Genomic DNA, 18,193 nt, shown 5'->3' with positions numbered 1-18,193 from the left:
CCCCCCCCCCCCCCAACTTTCACCATTACACACCTCCTTGTCAGTTTCTAGAAAAGAAACCCTGGCTGGTTTCTGAATGAAGACACGGGTCAAGTAAGCAGCCTCTCCTTTGTTCTCTAATTTGATATCGACAAGAATTTCATTCTTCTTTTCCTTAATCAACAACTCATAGCTGCCTTCATCATCCCTAAATGTATTTTTTTTAAAAAGAAGAAAAAAAGGGGGAAGGGGAGGGTTGAATATCAGATCTATATATAAACATTTTATGAAATGAAAGCAACAAAATAAAATGGAATGGAAGCTTTGATGTGAACGTCAACATACTAGCCAATAAACGTAGGTGTCATTACATGTATTCACTGGAATTTTTTTTTTCTAAATCAAGGAGATAAAATCTATACATGGGCAATAGGGCCTGTTTTTATTTTAATAAGAAGCCATTGAGTTTATGAAATATAAAGCCAGTTATCCTAGTATGTGTTGCGGCGAAAGGAAAATGACAATTGCTTGTTGCCCTTTGGATAAAATTACTTTTATGGCTTAATCATTCATATGATGATCCAATTATGAAAGCAATTACACCCGAAGGCTTTTGTATTAAATCATTTCCACGCATTGGGAGGAAAGGAGGTGGTATTGCAATTATTTACAACTTGTCACTCTTTGACAAGATATCATTTCACCATGATAATTTTAGAAGTTTTGAATACGCTGGATTTGCCATTCATGAAAATAATTTTAAAAAGTCGTTTCACTGTGTCTACCGCCCACCACCAAGCCAACAAAACAAAATATCAACAATTGATTTTTTATCTGAGTTCGGAGAATTTATGTCTATGCAATCCATTAACAAAAAGCATAATATTTTATGGGTGATTTTAACATTGATTATTTCGGAAACAAAAATGAATCGAAAGTATTTCGGGAGATTATTGACACAAACAACTATATTCAACTTGTAAGCGGTCCTACAAACAACCATGGCCACACAATAGATCATGTCATTACAGACATTGAACATTCTCTCTCTTCACCTGTCTCAAATATTGATAAATTAATCTCTGACCATCATTTAATTGTGTTTTGCGTTTTATTTCCAATGAAGCACGAAGTAAAAAAGATGATAACATCTCGTAATTTGAAGAATATAAACATGAACATTTTTAAACAAGACCTTGACCATAACGTTAAAAATAAACATGATGCGAATGGTCTCCACGAGTCAATTGTTGGTACGGTGGACAAGCATGCTCCCTTAACAACTAGAGCAGTAAAAGTGAGACGTCAAGCACCCTGGTATAATACCGAAATAAAATTGAATGGATTAGCCAGGAGGCGGGCAGAAAGAAAATGGCTCAAGTCCAGAGATGCTGTCGATAAGAAGCGATACATCGCGGCTAGAAATGATGCAAAAGCCGTCAATTTCAGGGCCAAAAAGAAATTCTATGAAGAAAGCCTCAAAAACGTGGGACGTTCGAGACAATTCTTTGCCTTGACCAAGGAACTGCTGGGACAACAGACGCAACCAGCTCTCCCATCTTTAATCGATCGTGCAGATCTACCAACTCGCTTTGGTCAATATTTTAAAGAAAAAACGGATACCATCAGGAAGGAACTCTCGTCTGAATCGATCCCTACAACATTTGACAAGTTTCATGGTGATTCGTTAACACATTTTTCAAAGATTACTGAAGCTGACTTACGTGATTGCATTATGTCGTCTCCAACTAAAAGTTGTGATTTAGACCCCTTAAATACTGCCATTTTAAAAAAATGCATTGATGTAATTTTAACACCATTTACATGTATTGTTAATAATTCGTTGCAGTCAGGTGCTGTACCAGACATTTACAAAGTTGCTCATGTCAAACCCCTTTTGAAAAAACCTGATCTCGATAAAGAGAACTTAAAAAACTATCGCCCTGTCTCTAATCTTCCTTTTCTCTCTAAGATCTTAGAAAAGCTTGTTTTGAAACAATTACTGTCTCATCTTAAAAATAATTGTCTTGAAGAAAAATTTCAGTCTGCTTATAGGCAACATCATTCGACGGAAACCGCACTTGTTAGGGTTGTTAATGATCTCCTCTCTGTTATAGACAATGGTTCATGTTCTTTGCTGAATTTGCTTGACCTATCGTCTGCTTTTGATACTATTGATCACAATCTTCTTCTCAAACGTCTTGAAATTACTTATGGCGTGTCTGGTGCAGCGCTTGATTGGTTTAGGTCATATTTGTTTAATCGTAAACAGATTATTACGGTGGATGAATATAGATCGGAGGAAATCTTTCTTGATTGTGGGGTTCCCCAGGGTTCAGTACTTGGACCCGTTCTTTTTGTTTTGTACGTTGGCCCTCTGTCTAAAATCATCAGAAGTTTTGGTCTGTCTTACCATCAATACGCTGATGATACGCAATTGTACTGCGTTTCCAATATGAGAAATTTACAAGAAGTATCAGCCAATAGTAAAAATTGTATCCAAAGTGTTAAGAAATGGATGAATGAGAACAGACTGAAACTGAATGATGATAAGACGGAGGTGCTGTATGTGGGGAACAGGAAGTGGAAAAGTGAAACAGATTTGAAGTTGGGGGATGCCTCTATTCAAATTGTTGACAAAGTGAAAAACCTTGGCACATTCTTAGACTCTGGACTGTCGATGGAGCATCAGGTTAATAATTTGGTTAGATCTCTCTTTTTCCAACTAAAAAAGATTGCTTCCATTAGACGGTTCATATCTGAGGATGTGACCAAGCACCTGGTTGTGTCCCTCGTACTATCGAAATTGGATTATTGTAATGCTCTGTTGTTTGGCGTTTCGCAATACAATCTGAAACGTCTTCAGATTGTCCAAAACAGCGCTGCCAGACTAGTATTTATGAAGCGTAGGTGCGACTCTGCCGGACCTCTACTTCATGACCTGCATTGGCTGCCTGTTGAGAAAGAATTAAATTCAAAGCTTGTGTTTTAGTGTATCGTTGTCTTGAAGGTACTGCCCCTTCCTACCTTTCAGAACTAATTGAAAGATATTCAAAACCCCGCCCCTTACGTTCGGCCAGTGATTCCACAAAACTAGTTGTCCCTCGAATTCGGAAAAATGCTGGAATGAGATCCTTTTCTCATTTCGGACCCTCTATTTGGAACGCCTTACCGCAGAGCATTCGTGAAAAAGAATCTTTGTCTATTTTTAAACGTTCGCTTAAAACATATTTGTTTCGATTTTAGTAGATGGTATGAGAAGCAAGATAGGTTTGGTTTGTGTTGTGTGTTGTATTGTGTGTGTGTGTATGTGTGTGTGTGTGTGTGCTTGTGTGTGTGAATGAGTATGTTTCAGCCAAAGTAATTTGTAATTTAAGCGCTTAGAGTCTGGTGTCTCGGAGTTATAGCGCTATATAAGTTTTCAGCATTATTATTATTATTATTACTTTTATCCATCTAATTAAGACTCGTCAACTAAATCATCACTGAGTTACATGATAAACAATTATTCTATATACTGAATGCCAAAAATAATAAATCAGTTTTTGACAGAGGTTAAAAGCTTGATAGAGTACCTTGCACAGGCCATCGAGTAACAGTAAAACTTTTCAAAGCAAGTCAATAATGTGGATTTAAAAATAATTTAAATAATTAAATTTTGAGACTGCAAAATTGTATTCGTCCACTTGAAACACAAACACATTTTGATTTAACATTTTATTACAGCCGACAGACAACAACTAACTTTACTGTTTTTTCTTTATATAATATTGAATATTCAAAAAGAATGGAATACTGTTCAGGTGACATAAAAATGAGCTTGTTACTGGTTGATTGATTTCCTCTCAATTCGTGTATTCTAGACTTTCACCCTGCCTGTTTCATTAAGCAGTAATTTCCCCATCATTTTGTTTACCATGGCCGGATAGCTATTGATTTTTTACTTAAATTTGTAATTTGGCACAAAAATGAAAAATTAGTTTTGGACAGCCAATTAGATATGGTCAATTAAAAAATCGTGCATTTTTAAATATTTTTTTTGGGTCAAATATCTAAAGAGACTGCCTCACATGGGATTAACTACAACAATGCCTTACTATTAATATTTTTCTGATACTGATTTTCTTTAATTAAAAAAAATATGAATTAAAAATTCTAATTATCAAAGTGAAAATAACTGACACAGACATGAGATTGTAGAACTGATTGGCCTGAACCTGCTAGTATCGTGTACAAAATAAGACTTACTTGGCCATTTCTTCAAGCTTGGTTTCAAATTGTAAGTCACTCTTACAAATTTGATCTGCCCCACACTCCTTAACAAAATCAATCTGAAAATAAACCAAAAAGGAAATCCGATTTGTGCCTATGTAATGGTTTCCTACAAAGAGATAATGCAATCCGTCGGTTCAGTGGTAAATCACTTGATAAATTAATTGTTACAATTCAGATCCAAGTGAAGCCACTGTTATTTTTCTTGTTACTTTAGAATTTACATGTCACACAAGATCCTATCACAGATGGACTTTAAATCAGAGGTATTACATATTTAGATTAACCTACAAAGTGTTGACAACAAGTGTGTTACTAAAATGGGTTAGTTTTGCATATACAATTTCCTGATGGTTCTCATTCAATATATGTATTGTATTCATAACTCTTCTTCTTGAGGCCAGTAGCAATATAGTTTCCATTAATATATATCAAAGCCTTTAATGAGAAATCATATGATCTCAGCTTCTTACAATATTTGAACAAAGTTAATACATTTAATAAGCAGTCAAAGCCCCACCAACAAAGCTGAATCCAAATGTTATCACACTTTGAACTATTGACAAAAAGAACATTTGAAGGATTTCTTTTCAAATGTAAAATGAATTTAGTTTCTAAGATTTTGAACAAATATTATTTACATGCAAATGCCAGTTTAGCTTACTGGTAAATCCTAGGTATTTGTAAGAGTCCACAATTTCTACAATTGATTCTCAGTTAAAGGGAACTGTATGATTTTTGTTCAGTTAAAATTCAATGATCTTTTCTTCTGCTTTTTTTTTTGTGGACATGAACTAATTTTACCTTGATAGCAACATCATTGTGACCCTCAATTTTGGCACCCTCGGTTTCCAGAATGGGGAATTGGTTGATATCTTGAGTGGCACTGGTAGGATAAGGGCTGGGACCCTGGCCGTCCGTGCTGAGACCAAAGATGAATGTGAACTCAATGGGATTCAGCTTGTCATCAAACTCACCCTGTGAGAGATATTTCATTTCTTAGTCACCCATTCCAATGTAAAAATCAATGTAAACTCAACAAATAAAAAAGGTCCATCAGAGCCATAAGACATGAATCGGAGTTTAGTCTGATTTCTGTATTTAAAACATGGAGAGTATCATGTTGGCTAACCTCTGAATGACTCAGCAACTCAATCTAGGTCTTTTCAAACAAGTCAATGACCAGCTCGCATGAAATACATAACATCCATGTTGTAGTAATCCTAAATACGGAGGCAGAATTCTAAATCCAATCAATATTTCCCATAAGTCAAAACCACAAAGTTTCTCATCATAACTCTGCCCAAACTAGCATCTAAGAAAAAGTATGAAAAAGGGGACTAGTACAAGTAGAGACCAGGAAAAGATCCAAGAACAATCTATTCAAGTCTCTAGTCTGAAACTACTTTATAAGTATTACCTTGTTAAAGAGAGTGTCCATAAGATAAAGGATACATTTATAGAAACAAACAAACAAAAAGAAAGGGAGGAAAAACAACCCAGAAAACTTGCAAACAATTAAAAATATCTTTTTATACTGCCATCTGGATTTCAAAAGAGTGATTTATTGTAAATTCTGGTTTTAATGACTGCCCAAATTATCCGACATGACACATTTGAAAAAACTGAATGCAAAAATTAAAAAATGTGTAATTTTGAATTATTCTTCAATATTGACCTTTTTGACATGCCTCACAAAAATTTTCACAATCCAACAATTATTGAAAATTTGTAGTTAGTCTTAGTCAAGTTTCAAACTAATAATACTAATAAAATAAGAACTGTCCACCCAATATAGGGGACAGCAATGTATGAGAAGAAGAAAAAAATTATCTCCACAAAAATAAGCAAATTCCAAAGAATAACCCAACTCATGGCGTAGGCAAAACTGAATAACCTCATTCCAGAACAAGGACTGAAAGTCGCAGGGAAAGAACAAATATGATCCATAACTGCAAAACAGTATTATGTCTGGGCGATTTCTATGCTCAAAAATGAATTTATACTCATAGGAATGTGCAGGCCTTCAAAGCCATTAGGCCCATGGAGCTGGAGTTTATTCTGGTTTCAAAAACGTGAACCGGACAATAGCCATTGCCTGATACCCTTCGGTTTGGATGCTAGTCTATCGCTAAATACATTCAACCAAATCTTAGAGACCGGCTACCCAATCACTGCTGGGTGGACAAGGAGGTCAGAAAAAAACCTCTCAACTTCACCCTGGACTGATCTCATTCCCTTTGTATGTGAAGCAAGTGCTCTACCAACTGAGCTATTGGGACCCCCTCATAAAAATGAGACATAGGTTAATTTTATGTCTTATTGAGAAGACTCGATATAGTTTCTTAAAGTATGAAAGTGCAATACACCATATTTCTGATCATTTACAGTTACAGCTTTAAATTCATTTGTCAATTGGTTCATCTAACATAATATCATGTTGTAGCTATGGGTTACAAATGATATGAAGTAAAAAAAGAGATGGCAAGGTAGGGAACCAACCAAATACTGGTTATAACCCATCTAACCAAGAGGCTTATGTTACCTGCCTCGAAGGGGAATTCTATTCACCACATAGCCACCTTCTTTGCTGACCAAAGTCACAGAGGAAGCAACGAAAACAGGACTGCAAATTAATACAGGCAAGACGGAAATGATGAGGGTAAACAACAAGCAATTTCACCCTATTAAACACCATCAGAAAATTTTTATTCTCTATTGTCTTCTGGCACTTTTCTACTCACTTCATATCTTGTTGTTACCAACTAAGTGCCTGCTCCACTCACTTTTCTGAATTAAAAATTCACCCCATACACCGGAGCATACTCAATGTCTCAATCGTTTCTATGTTATATGTTTGTGATGAGAATATTGGCTATTAAGCTTAACTGCTGGTCAAAATTATTTCGCGATGGTGGTGAACGAATCGGCGATCTCAAGAAGTGGGTGAGAGAGGGATCTAGAAATGACTTTGGGTTTGAAACGAATATTTTTGTGTTCGTGGATAGCTCACACGGTAGAGCCACGCTCTCACCTGCCAGGCGGAGTTGTCGTACCAATAAGGTCGCAGGTTCAAACCCCACCACCGCCGCGAAAAAAAATTTTTTATTCTCTATTGTCTTCTGGCACTTTTCTACTCACTTCATATCTTGTTGTAAACACCATCAGAGAGGTAGATAAATTTGTATATTTGGGTAGCATAGTAAGCAAGGAGAAAGGAACAGACGACGACATTAAAATCCGGATAAATAAATCATGATGCCTTTAACACACTTCGACCAATATAGAATTCAAAGGCTATTACATTGAAAAATACAATTCGGATATTCAACACAAACGTGAAGTCTGTTCTTTTATACGGCTCGGAGACATGGCGAGTAACCAAAGCCAACACAAATAAGCTTCAAGCATTCATCAACAGGTGTCTTAGAAACATCCTCAATATCAGGTGGCCAGATATCATCACAAACGAAGAACTGCACCAAAGCTGAACCAGTCACCTATTGAAACGGAGATAAAGAAAAAGAAATGGGGCTGGATTGGCCATATCCTCAGGAAGCCTGCAAGCAACATCACAAAGCAGGCTTTGGAGTGGAACCCGCAAGGAAGGAGGAGGGTTGGTCGACCAAAGCAAACATGGCGACGAAGGATTAAGACTGAGGTAAAGGTAGCCGGAAAAAACCTGTGCCCAAATAAAAAGACCTCCAAAAACTGAGTCCGATGAAAGAGTGCTGTCACGGCCCAAGGTTCCACAAGGAATCAAGAGGCTTAAGTCAAGTCATATATCCAATTTCAATGAATCAAAACAGCTAAGATAAGATAAGATAATGCTTTATTCATCCCATAAAAAGGAAATTTGTTTGCAAACGTGGGTGCTACAAGTATCAAAATTGAACATAATGTTCCACATATAAATTTTAGTCAACATAATCATTTTAAATCAATTTGGGAAAAATATCCTTTTCATATCTATAAAAACAGAAGAATCTTAATAAATCCTTTTAAGAATGTGGTAATTCATACCTTGATTAGAGCAATCTCTGATACGCAAACTGATTCATCCTTTTTAAGCTGAATGTTCTTCCCTGTGACAATTTTTTTGCTGGCATCCTGAGCATCCTGTAGTTCTACTCTGGCAATGCGCCGATTCTGTTCTGCCTCCAGAGAGTATACCACGAGGGGGACTTGCTGGATGCTATGAAATCATGAAAGCATTAATAAAATATATTGCACCTTCTATCAATTAATGAGACTTGTGGATTAACAAAAGATGAATGAAGTGCAAATATACCTTTTAACTAAAATATTAATATAGCACTTCCCTTGGGAAGCCTCTAATTTTGTAAATTTGTTTCTTTTCCACTCCTTAAAAAGAGTTATGAATAAATATACACTTTGAACATGGCAAGAACGCAGGTCTTCAATTTCTGAATAAAAAGCTTCAAATAATAACTAGCTTGCGACAAAGAGAATCATAAAAAGAATTTAGAATGAACTAAACAAAATTTTACTAATATTAATTTGAAACATGTTATATTATATGACATACAATGACAATAAATGGCATATAGATTTCTCCAAATTGTCTACTTTTTATGGGAATTTCAACTTGTATTCTTATATCTTAAGAGGAAATAAATATATTTCATATTTCATGCAATCAGAGTGGCTTTGTGTTGCGTCTTAAATGACGTCAATATAGTGTCATGCAAACTAGCATATATTTCTCTTTTCATCTGTGAAAACTCGTCAATCCAAGAGGTGAAGACAAAAATAATTTAGTAGAAATATATTTAGGAAAATAAAGGCAATAATGAGTGATTTTAATTATAAACAGTGAGGCTTAGCCTCAGTTGTCTTGTTTTTTTTGGTGCAATTCTTCACCAGCTCTTAAAATTTATTTTAGGCATCTGTGACCCAAGAGAGTGCATGATTAACTCTAAACCTATTGACCATATGTGCTGTGTATCATCTTCTTTCATTCCGATGCTAAAATGAACAGGTTTACAAGCATCGCTATACTTCTTAATCCAAAACTGACTTTCATAGCCAATGATAATTTAATGTCCAATTTAAATTGTAATGCTTTCTTGTGATGCTATATTTTTTATGTCGATATCAATTATCTAGAAATTACTACTTATTTTAACAACAAGAAATGAAGTGAATAGGAAAGTTCCAGAAGACAATAGAGAATAAAAGTTTTGTGGCAGCGATGGGCGCTCGAACCCACAACCTTACTGCTACCACAACTCCGCCTGGTCGGGGAGAGCATGACTCTACCTAATGAGCTATCCACCACTCAAAAAAAAAAGTGGTTTCAAACTCTATATCTATTTAATTTAAATGGTGTTTGTGGCTCATTTGTATGGTATCTTGTCTTGTAACAAAGTCAAGCTATTAGGTTAACCATGGTCAATGACTATGATGAGTGAACGGTCACAAAATCTGGTCCTAACCTTGTGTCCTTGGATAAGACATGCAAAACTCCACTCAATTCAAGTTTGAATGGCTATAAACAGTGACAGATATTGTAAGCATTATTGCTGAAAAAGACATCCAAGGGTCGTTTATATCGTATGAAATGAAATGGAAACTTAGTTCCAAATGCTTACTGATGGAAAACATGAAGCATTGTGAATACCTTAAAAATACCTAAAAATTCCATAATAAATGTTCACATTCATTATCTTTAAAAATTATATGAATGGTTGAAAATTTAGGACTTGATTTGGCATATAAATGATAATATGAGATAAATCGAAATATCTTTCAATACATTCAGCAATGTTTGTTCCTTTTATCCACTTATTTTTTCGAGAGCATGCAAAGAGGAGTTAATTGTGTTTTCATTTATCTTTTGATTTCTTTAATTTCATATCAAACTAGATTTTATATTGAAGTTCCTCCTATTAACATCCTTGTGTGCAAAAGCTCTGATAGTGAATTAATTTTAGCCACATAAATGCAAGGCCTAAAGTCTACAAAATTGCAAAGAATCTTCAAAAACTCTACCTGGTTTGAGTCTAGGACTGAACAGAAAAAAAGATAAGAATTAGAAATGAACCAAAAAAAAAACTATGGAAAAAAATCTTTGTTATAAATGATCCCCAACATGCGCCATGCCTTTAGGCAACTCATCCCAATTGCCAGTGATGTCTTTGCATTAAATTGTTTATCCCCCCCCCCCCCCTCGCAACAAAACTGCTCCTTCATTTTACCTGTTAAAATGTAAAATACTGTAAAAATTCTTCAAAACCAAATTTAATCATATATGAATTTTTGTATCAGTTTATTCGAGTTTTTTAAACATTCAAATTGTCTACCAATGGCAAGTTGTTCAGGCAAGTAAGGAATTCGGTTGTCTTAAGTATACTTTCTGGATGTATTTTAGACTTTATTTTGGTCTTACAGAATTTATAACCAACAATATTCTCAGATTCCAACATTCCAAATTATACTCACTGATGAAATAGGGGATATGGTTAAAATATAAAAGAATAAATAATGACGTATAAAAAAAAATAGTTTTAAAATATTAAAAAATATATATTTAAAAATACATTTTAAAGAGTATACTGGCCTTAAATTGACTGTGTATAATGATTTGGTAATATCAAGAAAAATCCTTTTTCTATTTTAAATTTGAGCAGAACAATCTCATCTTTAAACCCTTGAACACCTCATAATATTGACATACACAAGTTCTGGTCATCGTATACATTGTACTACCAATACTGCTCTACAACTGTGGTACACAGGATTAATGAAAAAAGAATTTAGAATTTAGTCTAGATGTCCTACACAGAAAACGACTCCGTCGAGTCATAGGTGTGATATGGCCAGACAAGATTAGTAACCAAGATCTCCACGACCGTTGCAGAGTACGCTCTGTCAGTGATAGAATAAAACAACAAAGATGGAAACTTCTTGGCCACATTCTCCGAAGAGACCATAACATACCCGGCCCAGACAGCATTGAAGGAATACTTCAATGCCAGGAAGAAATACCATGGACAAACACCAACGTCTCTACCAACGACACTAAATGCCAACCTGCAGACATACCATCCTCTGCTCCAATCAGCACCAGGATAATTTGTATTTTACAGCTACAAAAAAACTATTCCATCAAAATTAAGACCGAACATGATCTGCTCACTCTTAAAACATTGGCACAAGACAGGGATACATGGAAAATTAGAACAAAAAGAATCCAACAAGCAGAGGACATGCTGACAACTACACAATTCACAGCAAACTTCCGTGAGACTGCGTAGCCAAAATCATCATATCAATTTCATATGTGTTTTTGTATTTTGCGGTTTTAGTTCTTGCTTTTTATATGAAAAAAAAAAATAATAAAAAAATAAAAATATCTAATCCATGCTCATACATTACTGCATTTCAGTATTGAAATTTAAAAAAAAAAACAAATTTAAAAAAAACAACAACAAACAAAAAATAAATAACAAATCTTCAAAAATTCAACAGTTAATGTATGAGAAAGAGCATATTATTTCTATTTTAATCAAACTTGCAAGGTTTTGGAAAAAGAAGAGGATAAAACTAAATGACAGTGAACTAGTAGTTTTAATGATTTCTCAACAGTAAAAAAAAAAAATAAACGTTTTGCCATACTATCAAAGACAGAAGCATTGGAAAGAGAATCCAAGGACAGGAATACAATACAATACATGGTTCAGTGTACATTAATCATTTTGGACAGATTTAATCAAGATGAGAGGAATTATAAATAAATTTGGGTAAAGGAAGAGAATAAGTATAATGTTTTCAACGAAAAATAAAAGTTGGGTCCCCAAAGGCCATAATTAAATGATTTCTATCGATAAAGAAATGCGGAGATGGACTATTCAAACTGTAAAATGCTGTAGACATATAAAGACTGAAAGAAACATCTTAAGTTTGTCTGGATCAAAGTTTTGAGTATTGCTAGACATTGTATCACAGAGTTTGCATGCATGGTTTATTTTGAAAGAAAGTCTTGTTTCAAAACCATGCCCTTAGTTACCGGACTTCAGGAAAGTTGGCCCTGGTTTCAGAATTTCCACTGTAATGCAATTAAGCAGAGCTGAATGACAAACTATATGTTATGTCAGGTTCTTCTTATAATGCATTTGAATAATTTAAAAAAACCTGAATCTTTTTGAGTAAGAAATCAAATAGGAAGCAGATGAGTTGAATAATTCAAAATAAATTACATGGTCAGGAAATACAAATAAGTTTTGATCTTTATCAAGCAACAACTTTAGACTGATTGACTGACTAAAGGCCTTTCGCTTACTAATCATCTGTGTCAACTCCTTCCACAGTTCACGGTCTTTTGTGGTTGATGCTAATTTTATAAGGTCTTCCTTTGATTTTAATTCTTTGTTATTTTGAAGGCGTTTTAGGTCTCGATTGAGGACAGTGTGAATTGACATGGGTGGTCTGTCTTTATATTTCTTGTGTCCAGATGGTGTGAAAAAAGTATTCATGGCTTTAGACTAAACCAATAATATAATCCTGGCTTAAGTTGATCACTATAAAATTTAAGGGATGTCTTTATATGTAGTTAAGAAAATAACACTATAAAGGACATTATATTTCTTGAACTAAATGTGCAGCATTCACTCTTTAAAATACCTAAGAGCAGAGAAAAACTAACCTCTCAGCAGGGTCGGTGGTGAAATTGACACAAACTGTAACAGCCACACAGATTCGGTTCACGTATTCTGGTTTCACATCTGGCAAACTGCAAAACGTCTTTCCTTTCAAGTCCACGAGAGTGGGTGATACTGACATGGAGGGGTGCAGGCGTATAATTGGTCTAGAACGTATAAGAGCCACCATGTCCGATTCATAAGCTCCTACCAAGAGGTCTGGATAGCCATTCTTGTCCAGGTCCATTCCTCCTGACAGGGAGTGACCAAACGAAATCACTTTGGAGAAAGCATCAGGCAAGTCAGATGCCATTATTTTCTGCAAACAAAGAGAAATGACTTTTTCTTTAAAAAAAGGAAATATTAATAATAGCACTGGCTTTGTGGTCTTATGTATTATGACACTCGCCTTTGGATGGTTCGAGCCTGCTGTGGCAGTGCAAAATTGAATCCTTACACTTTCCCACTGTGCTCTTGTGTGGCTGGCAGGTAATGCATTGTCTCTATTGAAAAACAAAAACTGTGATCGCGCCATATGGGCGTAATTCATCATGTCTCTCAGTGTTGCTTTAGGTCTGTGACCCCTTATAAAGCGCTTTGAGCACATTTAATGGATATTACATTTATATAAAAGGGCAGGTTTAGTTAAAACCTTTGCTCAAACAATCAAGAGAGTTGAATATAACTTCCTGTTCTGTAAGAATATTGAATCAATGGATAGTCACATCTGTATTTTGAACACCTTAGTCTAAAAATGTGTCTGGAGTATGGACCAATGACCTGTTATACATCTAATCAGTATTAGGTTGGGAGTGAAGCAGATTCCTAAAAAAATTGTTTTTTTTAATATTTAAAGTGAAATGTCTTCTTCTTCTTCTTCTAGGTTCCATGCCTGGTCCAGGCTTCGGATACTGCATGAATTATCTCTCTCCATTCCTCCCTGTCTCTTGCTTTTTCAAACAGCTCTTGGATTGTTAGGTTGGTGAAGCCCTTCAGTTGGTCTATGAGTGTTTTTCTTTGTCTCCCCCGGGCGCGTTTACCAGGTATTTTTCCACAACTTGCCAGGTATTCATTCTTATCTTTCCTTACTATGTGTCCGAAAAAGGATAGTTGTCGATCCACTATTAAGGGCATTAGTTTCCTTTGTTGGTATGTTTGTTTTAGCACTTCTTCGTTCGTTTTGTGTGCAGTATACGATATTCTCTGCATCCTTCTCAAGCACCACATTTCAAAAGCTTCAATGTTCTTTTGTGTTTCTGCATTTGTAGTCCAGCTTTCGCATCCGTATAACAAGATTGGCCACACGTAGCACTTCAAGACTCGGAATCTAATCCCGAACGACATCTGTTTGTTTTTCAAAATGTTTCCCAGGTCCATGAAGGCCTGTTTGGCTTGAGTTATTCTTGCTCGTATGTCTCGGTTACATCTTCCATCTGTTGTCACTATTGAACCTAGGTATTTAAAACTTTCTACGTTGGTAAGTTGCTCGCCGTGAATCGTTATATTGCAGGTGTTGTTGTTTTCGGGGTTTTTCTGTATTACCATGCATTCCGTTTTGGTGATATTCACTTCCATTCCCTTGGCTTCACTATCTACTACCACTTTGTCAACAATCTTTTGAAGTTGGATTTCTGATGTTGCAATGAGTACCGTATCGTCTGCGTATCTTATATTATTTATGTTGTGACCTCCTACTTTTATTCCCTCCATATTAGTTATGCCCCTCATGATTGTTTCTTGGTATAGATTAAACAGATCTGGTGAGGCAACACACCCTTGACGGACTCCTTTCTTAATAGGAATGGAATTTCCTGTAGAGTTTCCGATTTGATAGATGCCTGCTGGGTGTAGTATAATGTTTGCATGAGTCTGAGGTCTTTCTCATCAGCGCCAATGGAGTGCAGTTGTTTTAGTATTTCTTCGTGGCGTACTCTATCAAAAGCTTTTTTGTAGTCGACAAAACAGAGGTATAGTGGGGTCTGAACCTGTATAGCTCTTTCACTTAAAACACGGAGGAGGTATATTGCGTTCCTTGTCCCTCTGTCAGGTTGGAATCCATATTGTTCTTCTGCGATTTCGGGGTTAATCTTATTCCTTAGCCTGTTGATAATTATACGCAACAGTATTTTGTTGATGTGGCTTATTAAACTTATAGTTCTAAAATTTTCGCATCTGACTGCACCTGCTTTCTTTGGTATTGATATGAAAATAGAGTTACAGAGATCTTCTGGAATTTTCCCAGTATTGTATATATTGTTGAATAATATGTGAAGTTCATCAATTGCTAGATCTCCTAGGCTTTTTAATACCTCTACAGATATTTCATCAGGGCCTGTTGCTTTACCATCCCTCATTCGTTCCATGGCATGTTCAATTTCACTTTTGGTGATGTTTGGTCCGCTTAATGGTTCTTTGAATTTCAGTGGTGGTTCATTTCTATTTGGATCATTGTACAGTTCACCTATGTATTCTACCCATCGGCTTTCTATATGTTGTTCTTCAAATAGCAGTTCCCCTTGTTTGTTTTGGATACAACTTCCTGCTGCTTTGCTTTTCCTTTTCCCTGATAGTTCTTTTATTCTTTGGTGAGCTTGTTGGGGGTTGGGTTTGTATTCTCTTTCGATTTCGCAGCATTTCCAGTCTAGATAGTTCTCGTGTGCCTCGATGCATTTGGATTTAATGTGGTTGTTCAATGTTTGGTATTCTGCAGACCCTCTGTTGCATTTTCGTCTTTCTTCAAATAGGTTTAGAATTTCATTTGTCATCCATTCCTTTTTGCTGTTTATTTGAGCTATTGGTAAATGCTTTTCTGCAGTTGCTTTGACACACTTTTGGAATATATCAAATTGTTTTTCACATTTTTCGTTATCAGGTTCACTTTGGCTTTGTATCATGAGTGCATTTTCAAATTCTTCTCTCATTTTTGTTTGTATGCCATTGTCTTTGCATAACCTGTAATCCCTCTTTATTCTACCAGCTGTTCTCTGAATAGCTTTAAACTTTATCCTTACTGTACAAACAACTGGGACATGGTCACTGTCTACATCGGCGCCTGGATAGGTTTTGCAATTTAATATGCCATTTCTGAATCTTGATGATACTGCTATAAAGTCTATCTGGTTCCTTGCTCTGTCCCCTGGTGATTGCCATGTCCAGGTTCTTCTTGGGTGTTGTTGAAACCAGGTGTTTGAAATCATTAATTTATTTGTTCTACACCAATCTGCCCAGATGTTTCCTCGTTCATTTCTGTCTCCGAGTCCATGTGGTCCGATTATGTCACCATCTCTGCCTCTGCCAATCTTAGCATTTAGGTCCCCCATTACCATAAGGACTTCTTGTGATTTCTGTTCGACAAATGGATGATGCCAAGTCTGCAAAGATAGATCATCATCAAGCCCTACTGCAACCTCCTCGTGGTGTCGAACGGTAACAGGTCAAGCTGGCCAACTGCAGAGGGCGACAAGAATAGGCAATGGCAAACCATTCTTGTAACTTTGCCGAGTTAACTGCATGAATAAGTCCAAAAAGTTAAACGGTGACAGCGTAAAGGGGAGCATGTTTTCACGGAAGACTGCTGCCTCGCTCGGTTGGGAGCGTGATGTTCGTCAGGTCACACCGAACCGTCAGCCAGTTACTAGGCGAAATAAATTTGACAGAGTTTTACCATTCACTAGACAAAGCAAAACGAATGTGTAAATCACAAAAGTGAAATGTAAAATTTGAGATTTAAGTATTTTACGGAACTACATTTTCTTTTCTTCATTCTTTTCAATGAAACATGTTGGTTTCAATAAAATGTTATAATTGAAAGCGTCAACTCAATATTCAATATCTCATTCACCCCAACATAAACCTGATTTGAGATGGTGGGACACATTTCAAATCAATATAATGTCTTAGTAATGTTGGTTGAGTGCCCTTGATACCATAAAAGGTACAACACTGGCAAGAAGCTCTGATTGTTGCTTTAGCAAAGAGGGAGAAAAACTTGCCAAAGAGGCAACATTTATAGGAGTTCAGATTATGAAAGCACAATTTTATACCAATTTGTTCCCAAATAGTCTTCAGATCCAAAATCAAGGAGCTTTTAGAATGTAGAAATTAAAAAGGAGAAAAAAAATCCTTCCCCAATTCTCCTAACTGTATTTATAGAGGTTTCCAGATTATAAAGCTGTGACTGTATTTACTCTATACCCACCAAACAATTATTTCTATTGAGTTGTTTCGGTACACATAGGGAGATTGTTAAAGTATTTTATAGGCATGATGTCCCAGTACATTGAGTAATCCATGAGCAAACAAAAACCATTCTAAGGACAGAAAATGGTCCTGGTCTTCTTCAACCATCAAGAACCATAAAATTTCTATCGAAAATTGAAGCCAGTTTTCTTTCAAGATTAATCTTCATTTTCTTGGTGTACAGACACAAGTATCTTCCATTTACCTCAACGTTCACTCATTTATTTTTTTCTAATAAATCTTGATATATGTGCTTTCCTCTTCTTTTTATTTTTTGTATTCCTCAACCATTTTCTGTTCTCTCTTGGAATGATTTGTGTTTTCATAAATTTACTCTATGATTTAGTATGCCTAAATTTCAATTCAGAGTCTACATCATAAAAGTTTATTTATTGCTTAAACCACACATGATTTCCATTCAACTCACTTGCGCAAATTGGACATGGAATCCTGGATCATCTTTCTGGCCATGATAGATATAGACTGCTCCATTTCCTTCATAGGGAGCTCCAACTACAAAATCTGTGATGAAATACACAAGTCAACATGCTTAGCCCTTAGTCGATTTTAGCACACTCTCAAACATGATAGTAGTATCATCTTGTAGTTAAATTGGATATTACTAAATGACAACAACAACAATAAATTTAAAAAAAAAATATGTTTAAAAAATTAAAATGTTAAAAATCAAGACACAGAAATTTCACTAGTTTGGGGGAATTTGTTTTGTTTTGTTTTTTAAGGGTTTTACAGCACTTACGACATACTTAGGTCATTTCAGCACCAGTAAAAAGAAGAAAATGAGATAGATTTACAATGGAACGCACATGACAAAAAGTAAGACAAAGGTGAAGGCTTCAAATGGGGAACAAATGTAGATTCCAAGAGCACACTATCAGTGTACTTAGTTTGATTACCTAAAAGTCTCACCCAGACATAAACACAGATCCCCACAAAGAGGAACACACTCAAATAGGAACACACTCAAATGTTTACAAACCAATTTATATTCATAACTGAAAAAGAAGTAAGAGTACATA

At 35.6% G+C, this 18,193-nt stretch overlaps 1 protein-coding gene across 1 annotated transcript in view; it reads right to left on the bottom strand.

Annotated features, from left to right (window-relative positions):
* The window catches only part of LOC144964198 (integrin alpha-PS1-like), a 96,948-nt gene that overhangs the window by 26,206 nt on the left and 52,549 nt on the right, over positions 1-18,193 (bottom strand). Inside the window, exons 11-16 of the mRNA XM_078898180.1 lie at positions 17,581-17,675; positions 12,920-13,233; positions 8,275-8,446; positions 5,056-5,229; positions 4,228-4,310; positions 34-187 (exon numbers count right to left, since the gene is read on the bottom strand). Coding sequence (XP_078754306.1) covers positions 34-187; positions 4,228-4,310; positions 5,056-5,229; positions 8,275-8,446; positions 12,920-13,233; positions 17,581-17,675 — 992 coding nt within the window. The remainder of the gene's footprint in view (positions 1-33; positions 188-4,227; positions 4,311-5,055; positions 5,230-8,274; positions 8,447-12,919; positions 13,234-17,580; positions 17,676-18,193) is intronic.

Source organism: Berghia stephanieae, chromosome 2 (genome assembly GCF_034508935.2).
Source record: "Berghia stephanieae isolate SIO BIC M18660-M18661 chromosome 2, UCSD_Bste_1.3, whole genome shotgun sequence".
In the NCBI taxonomy this organism is placed as follows: Eukaryota; Metazoa; Mollusca; class Gastropoda; order Nudibranchia; family Aeolidiidae; genus Berghia; species Berghia stephanieae.
The sequence above is the reverse complement of the archived record's forward strand: the minus strand, read 5'-3'. Positions and strand labels throughout refer to the sequence as shown.